Raw genomic sequence first — 9,515 nt, 5'->3', positions numbered from 1 at the left:
ACACACACTCCATGGTCTAGAATACATGTAGATTACGCTGGGCCCTTTCAGGGACAATTCTTCCTGGTTGTTGTTGATAGCCATTCCAAATGGCTGGAGGTCGTGCCTGTGTCTTCTACCACAGCTGCCAAAACTATTCAAGTGTTGAGAAACATTTTTGCTACACACGGGTTGCCAGATGTTCTGGTGTCAGATAACGATCCTCAATTTACTTCTACTGAGTTTCAGGGATTCCTACAGGCCAACATGATCCGCCACGCTGCTTCGGCTTCTTTCCATCCTTCCACCAACGGTCTGGCTGAACGGATGGTCCGCGTCGCCAAGGACGCCCTCAAGAAGCTGACTTATGGCAATTGGCATCACAGGTTGGCTGACTTTCTTCTAGCCCATCGTACTACTCCGTGCACTGCCACGGGTAAGTGCCCGGCTGAACTCCGCTGGGGTCGTCGGCTCGTGACTAAATTGGACAGGCTGCATCCGGAGCGTGTAGCTTCACAGGTGTCTCAGCCACACCCACCATGGGTCCTGCGTGAAGGCGATCCTGTCTGGGCCAGGAACTACGGGCCTGGACACCTCTGGGTCCCGGCTGTGGTCTGCAAGGTCTCGGGGCCTCTGTCCTACGAGGTGTCCCTGGAAGACGGCCGCGTTCTTCGCCGCCACATTGATCAACTATGTGTGAGGCGGGACTCGCCTGGGGTTCCTCCTCAGTCTCCTCTAGGGGGGGGAGGAGGAATGGGGAATGCATTCTGAGAATCAGAATCTGCTGCCAACAATGGTTGTGGGGAACGACACGGGCTCTCAACACCCAAGTTCCACAGGTGATTCAGGTAGCAATTCACCCCCACACACACTCCAGCCTGGGAGTCCCACCGGAGGTATACTAATTATCCACACCTCACAAACAATACTCCAGACACGGAGAATAACTGGGAGCATACTCACAACTCACAACATGCAAGAGAGCAGGCAAAACAGAGGGGAAACATGTCCTTTGCTGAAATGGCTCATAGAAGGATGTCCCCATGCATAAGGGCTAACAGGGAGGCATCCCTAGACCCTAACACTACAGGAAGGAGCCAGGAAAATCACACTCCGTCAGGAAACACGGAGATGGGTTCAGAGGGGTTGGAAAACTCCATAGGTGGTAGGTATAGCGATCAACAGAGATCTGACTTCTCAAGCCTAGGAGACGGNCTATGATGGCGTCCATGTGGGCGCCGTATTATTTCATCTAGGGGGGAGGGGTGTTGTGTCCTGAGCCTGCAAGAGCAGGCTCGGGACGTTGCAAGAGTCCCGGGCATTTGCAAAAGCTGCCCGGGACCAGACTGAGTGGCGCCGGCCTTGCGCGCATGCGCAAGGCGGGAAAAGACTGCCTTGTCATTGGTTGGATTTGTCCGGGGATCAGAAGGTATAAATAGAGGCCTGCGTGCCTCTGCTCGGGTTGTTCGTAGATTGGAAGCAGAGAATAAAGACTTGTTAGAAATGCTTCGTCTCAAGCGCCATTATTCTCCGGACTTAACACTGTGAGCATTCAGAGAAATTATATTTATTTATTTGTTAAATTTACTTGCTGTCTATCTTGCCATGAGGCCATTCTAGGCAGATCATAACAATAAAAAGGAAGAAATGAAAAGAGAGTGAACAGAATAGAAAAAAGATAATAGAACAATAAAATCAACAATGAAAAAGAGTACAGCAAGAAATAAATTATATTATTACCAAAAAGGATATGAGTGTATTGGTTCCCTAAATAATGTATCATGAAACCCAAGTACTTAGAACAAGGAATTCTTTTTATTTGGGTCTTTCAGTGTTCCAACATAATTCTTAGCAGCCCTTGCAAATGCATTACCTTTGTTTTCTCATAGTTAATTAGTAAATTGTGTTTCCTACAAAAAGATATTAGCATCTAATGGCTCTTCTAAGATCTATTATCTTCCAAGATCTATTATATTCGAAAATTGCCTGGCTATAGTGCATCTCACCCATCAAACTGATATTCTTGTGGAGCGTTTAATATGGTAAGTATCTGTCAATTGTAGATGCTTTGGGTTTGTTCCAAAGAGTTTCTCTAATGATGGGAGTCAAAGACCTCTTTGATCTAGAAACAGGCAAAAAGCATGATTTAATGGCTGAATATATTTCACAGTCAAATGAGAGTATCAGTCCTTAATCAAGCATGGAACAATCTGTCTGTTCAGACTACTATCTTGAACTAATTTTGTAATTCTGTTTCAGGATTGTCTCTGTCACTGCCTGTTCTACATTTGCTAAGATACCAGGCTGTGTCCACAACTGCAGCATGGGTTGATAATCCACTCTGAGTATAAATTAGTTTGTTGAGCTATCAAAATATTTGAAGTAAAATCTGAGATGAATATAGAGAAATATTTTTCAAGAATATGTGTGTGTGTAATTTTATGTATGTGTAATTTTAAATCCAAAATTTAAAAAAGACAAAAAAAAGACAAACACAGGCTTTCATGAGATTTAAGTAAATACCAAACCACGTCAAAAGCATGCAATAGTTCACGTTTCCATGCTTGTGGTTATAATGTATGCAACTTCTTTTAGGGAAGCAATTTATTACCTCTGCTGATTTTGCAACTGAGAAATAGAGTATTTATATAAATGCTGACTGTAAACTAAAGTAGATGTAAGACTCATCCAAACCATATTTGAAAAGTCTATGTTTTCAGAGCAAGACAGAATTGTTTAAGGTAAGACTAGAAATTATATAACATCTCAAAAATGAAAAGTAGGTCCCCCCCAGTTTTTCCCCTGAGCTATCCTCCAAAATATTAATGTCCCATAAACTGTGATCTATTCAGTAGATACTGTAGATCAGAGGTCACCAACCCCTGGTCCGTGGACCGGTACCGGTCCATGGCATGTGAGCAACCGGTCTGCACAAAAAAGCAAAGCCCCATCCGTGGGATGCAGGCAGCACTCAAAACCATGCACTCTTTGGTCCATGGAAAAACCTTGGGGACCTCTGCTGTAAATGAATCATACTTTAATTGATTAATTGGCTATTAACTGCTTAAAAATTGAATACAAATAAGCAAGCGGTTTTGCAGTAAAGTATATACATTGCTTGTATATAGTATAATATCCTTAATAGCAATATTTAGAGAAGAAGAATGATAGTTTTAACAATTTTCAGCTTTTCAAAATACTTGTTAAAGTTTTTAATAATAGCAATTACATTTAGATTTCTATAGCACTTCACAATGCTTTACAGCCGTCTCTAAGCAGTTTACAGAGTCAGCATATTGCCCCCAACAATTTGTGTCCTCATTTTATCAACTTTGAAAGGATGGTATAACTTCCTGCCCAAATTTTAAAATATGGATTCATATTGGACAGCATGCACAACAAATTAAATTTCAATATTTGTCAAAGATATCACTAAAGTATAATGGGTCGCCTATAGTCTCTAAGTATGTTAATTTCTATACATTGTACAATGCAAATGAAATGTTTCCAGTTTGAAGCTGAAAGCAGTTTCTGAAAAGCAGAGACAGAAAGCAAAATAGATGTTTTTACTGAAGCAGTATTTTGGGTAATAAACAAAATAAATCATATTATTTCATTAATACAAAATTGTTTCCAAATTATATCCAGTATGAACTAATATTTCTTTTTCTGCTGTTCACTAGTGTTACAAAATAAAGGTAAAATATAAATGTTCTACTTACTATTTACTATCTAATGTGTGTGCTTTGTGCATATCTGTTAAGATTCTGGGAGAGAAGCAAGTAGAGCACTTTCCCTTCAGGATTTCTTCATACTTGTGCTTTTGCTTCCTATTTTGCTGCTTCTAGTGAAGCATGATCATATTGCTTGTATGGTTAGCATGAAGGCCCAAAGGCTGGAACTACTGTCCTTTCTCCGCTTGTCTCTATCTGTGGGAAATGTGGACTTCCTCTTCTTAAAGTTCTCTATAATTATTCTGTAATTTCCCCTCCCCCCCATCCTTCTTCATCTAATCTCCATCAGACTGTTGAAGCTTTTTATTCAGGTTTAGAATGAATATATTCAAATATAGAAGCAAAAAAGAAGCATAACATTTTATTTCATTTAAATACACATATTTCCCTGTATAAACCCAATCTCAGCTCCCCATATTGAATGTGTCATTATTTGGTCATACATAGAAAATGGCATTATGCTTAAGGCCCTCAGGAATGGCTGTATTAATGAGGTGACTCTTTTACATTCTTTCATCTGCTATTGCTTTGTTCTTGCTGTTTTGATAGTGTGTTTTTGAGGGTTTAAATCTTTTTTTAAAAAAATTAATGATTTTGGTTTTACATATTTATTTTTTTATAATATTTTATTGATTTTCTCATTTTACAACTGGGTATTTAAAAAGCAGTGTGATGACTGGGTTGATCAATAGTTCAATAGCATACTTAAGTCTTTAGTATAAATCTCATATTACAACATATCACATTGCAATCATGGAGATAACTTGGAGAGAAACTCTGAGGAAGCATTTATTCCTGATTGCATCCACAGAGGTAACAGAACTAAGGCAGGCACCACAAGGGCTACAAGTTAATCCTGCATAATAAATGCCAGCAAGGGATCATTTAAGGAAGAAGTTGTCAAATGGCATTGATCTCTCTTGCCCCTCCAGAAGAACAGCACCAAGAGAAACAGGATGTCTTGGTTTTCAAGAACTTGCATGAAGACTTTTCTCACCATCTTCCCTTTTGCTTTGTTGCGGATAATTCCTTTATTAAGAAACTGTCAGCATATCTTTGGTTTTAGTTGCCCTGACCCCTGACCAGCAGACACCTTTGTTGTTTTGAATTTTGAAAAAATACAGAAGTTGGTTTCTAGTTGCAAAATCAGGAAGGGTGTTGATATTACAAACTGTTCCTTTAGCTTTCGTAGTGTTTCTCCTGAAACTAGATACCAGAATCTTCTCAAGAACTCATGAATTCACTTCTAGCACTTACCAGTGGGAGAGTGACATTGTGAACTATTCTGCTTTAAGCATCATATAGCTAACCTCACCTTAGATGTTATGCTTCTGGCTGCTCCATCTGAAGAAGCAGGATATTTGGGGACAGGCCAGTTATTTATTTATTTATATATATATATATATACTGCTCAAAAAAATAAAGGGAACACAAACATATAGGATGTCTTAGTTTTAATAATAATAATAATAATAATAATAATAATAATAATAATAATAATAATAATAATAATAATAATAAAGTTGGAAGGAACCTTGAAGGTCATCTAGTCCAACCCCCTGCTCAGGCAGGAAACCCTATACCATTTCAGACAAATAGCTGTCCAGTCTCTTCTTAAAAACTTCCAGTGTTGGAGCATTCACCACTTCTGGAGGCAGGTTGTTCCACTGGTTAATTGTTCTAACTGTCAGGAAGTTTCTCCTTAGTTCTAGGTTGCTTCTCTCCTTGATTAGTTTCCACCCATTGCTTCTTGTCCTGCCTTCAGGCGCTTTGGAAAATAGCTTGACTCCCTCTTCTTTATGGCAGCCCCTGAGATATTGGAACACTGCTATCATGTCCCCCCTCGTCCTTCTCTTCATTAAACTAGACATACCCAATTCCAGCAGCCGTTCCTTATATGCTTTACCCTCCAGTCCCCTAATCATCTTTGTTGCTCTTCTCTGTACTCTTTCTAGAGTCTCAATATCTTTTTTACATTACAGTGACCAAAACTGGATGCAGTATTCCAAGTGTGGCCTTACCAAGGCATTATAAAGTGGTATTAACACTTCACGTGATCTTGATTCTATCCCTCTGTTAATGCAGCCTAGCACTGTGTTGGCCTTTTTGGCAGCTGCAGCACACTGCTGGCTCATATTTAGGTGATTGTCCAATAGGACTCCGAGGTCCCTCTCACAGTTACTACTATTGAGCAAGGTGCCACCTATGCTGTACTTGTGCATTTGGTTTTTCTTGCCCTTTATTTTTTTGAGCAACACACACACACACACACACACACATCCTAGTAGCCCATTACCTGAGATTGACTAAGGCTGAAGAAACATAACAATTTTCAAAGCTCCATACTTTGCCCATTGCAGCTTTAGGGGATGAAACAGAAAATGTATTTTATGGTAATTACTGCATAACTTGAATATCCTACTATTCATAATCCATGCTTAAATGTATGCATCTATATACAATTTGCATTTTCACCAGTGTTCGTTCATATATATATATATATATATATATATATATATATATGTATGTATGTATGTATGTATGTATGTATGTATGTATGTATGTATGTGTATGCGTATGCATATGTATATAGGTCATTTTTTAAATTTAGTTGGCGACAATTCAAAAATCATTTACACTGCTTTTTTTCCAGGATGTTGTTTCTATCTTCCAAGTTCACACAACAGCTTTGAGATTCACTGCTACTGTAGTCTCCTGTCCAAGTACTAACAATCCAATTATGCTGCATTTTTCAAGATTAGACAAGGTTAACTAAATATTTCTAAAGTTGGAATACAGTATTATATTGCCTATTATTTTCATATTATAAGATAATGAACATTTATGAAGCTACAAAAAGAGCAGTCACAATATAAGCTATTGGAAATAGCTAAAAGAGAAGTCATGCCCTTCTGACTGTTCATAGTCCCCAATTCTTTTTATGCCCCAATCCTCAACCACAGTCATCCCAAATCATTAGCAGTTTCCCATGATCTACTGCAATAGAACCCATATGACATATCTAAATATTATTGTGGTTTTTAATCAACAGTTCCTGCCAATAAAAAATATATGTGGCATGTCCTTTTTCATTTCATATTGTGATTCTGCTCACTACAATCCTTGTGCATAGTAACAATTTAAATACAATTCTTGGCCATTCAGAGATTGCCCAAAATAAAAACATAAAATACAATACTGCAAAACTTAAGTGTAACAAAATCCTACTAAAATCCGTTTGATTTACAATGTTTTCCTCTATGTTTTACTCAAAAATAAGCCCCTTCAAATTTCCCCCTAGAACCAATATTTAACTAGTAAAATTAAGTTTGACTTAGTAACTTGGTAATGTTTGCCTATATTACAGAAAGATTCTATAATATAGAACTCCTAGTACTACTGGGTATATTTCTAAATGTTTTCCATTTATATTTTTATTTTAAGCATATATTCGCCATGACTGAAGAATATATTGAAGTATCTTCGTTTTCATATGAAGAAGAAGAAGAAGCCATTCTATGTAACAAAACGGACATCCTGATGCTTGGAAAAACCTTCCTGCCTAAGTTGTATGGCCTGGTGTTCACCATTGGGCTGATAGGAAATTTCCTAGTAGTGCTTACCATTCTGAAAGCCAGGAACCAAAAGAGCATCACTGATATATTTTTTTTGAATCTGGCCATCTCCGACCTTCTTTTTGTGATTTCTCTTCCTTTTTGGGCTTTTTATATTATACATGATTGGACACTTGGGAACCTTACATGCCAAATAGTTTCTTCTTTCTATTCTGTGGGCCTCTTTGGTGGCATGTTTTTCATCACCATCATAAGCATTGACAGATACCTAGCTATTGTTTGGGCAACATGTGTTATGAAATCCAGGACAATCACCTATGGATATCTTACTAGTATATTAATATGGGCCCTAGCGATTTTCTTTGCAAGCCCCCACTTTATATTCATCCAAAAGTCAGACAAAAAATGTACTTCATTGTATCCAGAACATCTTAAAATAATATGGCCTGTTTTCAGCTACTTGGAAAAAAACGTCATTGGATTTCTTCTCCCAATGTGCATCATAAGCTACTGCTATCTGCAGATCATCAGAACATTGCTGTCTTGCAAAAACCAGTGCAAACAAAAAGCTATGAAAGTGATTTCACTTGTCGTAATTGTATTTTTTCTCTTCTGGACTCCATATCACCTTTCACTTTTTCTGCAGGTGCTACAGTACTTTGAAGTCTTCAAAGACTGCAGTTCCTTAAGGTTTTTGGATTACACAATACAAGTGTCTGAGTCAGTAGCTTTTAGCCATTGCTGTCTTAATCCAATCATCTATGTTTTTGCTGGTGAAAAATTCAGAAAGCACCTTTCCCACTTGGTTCTCAGATGCATTTCATTCACATGTGCCTGTGGGTCTTGTGGCAAATATTGCAGTGGAGTGCCTACTGCTATTCCAGATTGTGTTATGACCAGCAATCATACCCAGAATACCAGCGACCAAGATGTATCTCTCCTTATTTGATTGTTAATAGTTAAATAGTATTGAATATTGAGACATATTGAATATTGAACTATTTTACCCAAGCTATCCATAGACTTCACTTTCTCAGTACTGAAACTTTTGTGTACCATAGTTATAGGATTATGTTTCAAGTATTTTCCTTATATATTTATAAAGTAAGATTCTTTAGTATCAGTTTAGAATTTCTCTTTATGATGAATAGCAAACAAGTAAAATCAGTAACCAATAAATTCTATATTGTTTACATCCTTATTTTTTACTATTTATTGTTTAAGCAGTAATATCCTTCTTTCACAACATATTATTCAGAGGGAGAAAGGTTTTATATTGGAATCTCAGCCTGTGAACTACTGTTCTGAGTACTTCACATAAGTGGAAGAATAGGAAGAATTTCTACAAAATAAAGCTGTAAGGGCTCAGTACCCCACAGTTCTTGGTACTATTCTCAACAACTGAAAAAAATGGTACCCTGTCATATTTCCACCATCCACTTTTACCACCAGAACAAGAGATTAGGCATTGAAAAGAAAAAGACAGGGTGCATTCAGATTGTACAACACATAATCCAATAGGATATGTTTGGCAGAATCAAAGAAAGTTAGAGTTGGAAAAGGTCTTGGAAATTATTCAGTCTAAATTCCTACCAAATGCAAGACTCCAACATTATAGCATCACCAACAAATGGTCGTCCAGCCTCTGTTTAAATATTTCTAGAAGGAAGGTAAGTAGTGTCCTGTTGAATTAGATCCCTGATGTATCTAGTTTAGCAGTATGTTCTCAGGGTAACCAATCAACTGCACAAAGAAGCCCACTAGTATTTTAACTGCTAGGCCTGAAAGGCAATGGCACTGCCATCACGCCTTAACTCTCATGAGTTCCATAAATAAATCTGTCCCATCATGCTGGTTCATCTTAATTATATTAAACTCTAGTTTGCAAAACAGATCTAGGAAGTAGTAGGTGCTTCATCTCTGGAGGTTTTTAAGAAAAGACTGGACAGCGACCTGTCTGAAATGGTAGGGTGTCCTGCTTGACCAGGTGCTTGGACTAGAAGACCTCCAAGGTCCCTTCCAGCTCTGTTCTGATTATTATTATTATCCCTCTCTTTCAGAAATTTTGAAACTTCAACCCTGAGTTTTTCACATCACTTGAATGCTAAAAGTATTGGACAGCAACAACTATATTTTGCAGCATTTGTTTACAAACATGACTGTATTAAGTAATCAGACAATAAAATATTTTGAAATTACAATATATATTTTCATAAAATGGGGAAAA

At 37.8% G+C, this 9,515-nt stretch overlaps 2 protein-coding genes across 2 annotated transcripts; both read left to right on the top strand.

Annotated features, from left to right (window-relative positions):
• Positions 1-6: 6 nt before the first annotated feature.
• On the top strand, positions 7-477 carry LOC114923050 (uncharacterized protein K02A2.6-like; the record flags this gene model as incomplete). Its single annotated transcript, XM_029285450.1, has 1 exon — positions 7-477. A coding segment is annotated over one exon (471 nt), but the record flags the coding sequence as incomplete, so codon positions are not given.
• Positions 478-2,709: 2,232 nt separating this feature from the next.
• Positions 2,710-8,400, top strand: LOC107294115 (CX3C chemokine receptor 1). Its single transcript, XM_015823324.1, has 2 exons — positions 2,710-2,720; positions 7,158-8,400. The coding sequence occupies exon 2, from the start codon at positions 7,170-7,172 to the stop codon at positions 8,235-8,237; it is 1,068 nt and encodes a 355-aa protein (XP_015678810.1). The 5' UTR covers positions 2,710-2,720; positions 7,158-7,169; the 3' UTR covers positions 8,238-8,400.
• The last annotated feature ends 1,115 nt before the right edge of the window (positions 8,401-9,515 follow it).

This window comes from Protobothrops mucrosquamatus, unplaced genomic scaffold (assembly GCF_001527695.2).
Source record: "Protobothrops mucrosquamatus isolate PMUCROS unplaced genomic scaffold, P.Mucros_1.0 scaffold_177, whole genome shotgun sequence".
Lineage (NCBI taxonomy): Eukaryota > Metazoa > Chordata > Lepidosauria > Squamata > Viperidae > Protobothrops > Protobothrops mucrosquamatus.
Note: the sequence above shows the minus strand (reverse complement) of the source record. Positions and strands in the feature narration are given on the sequence as shown.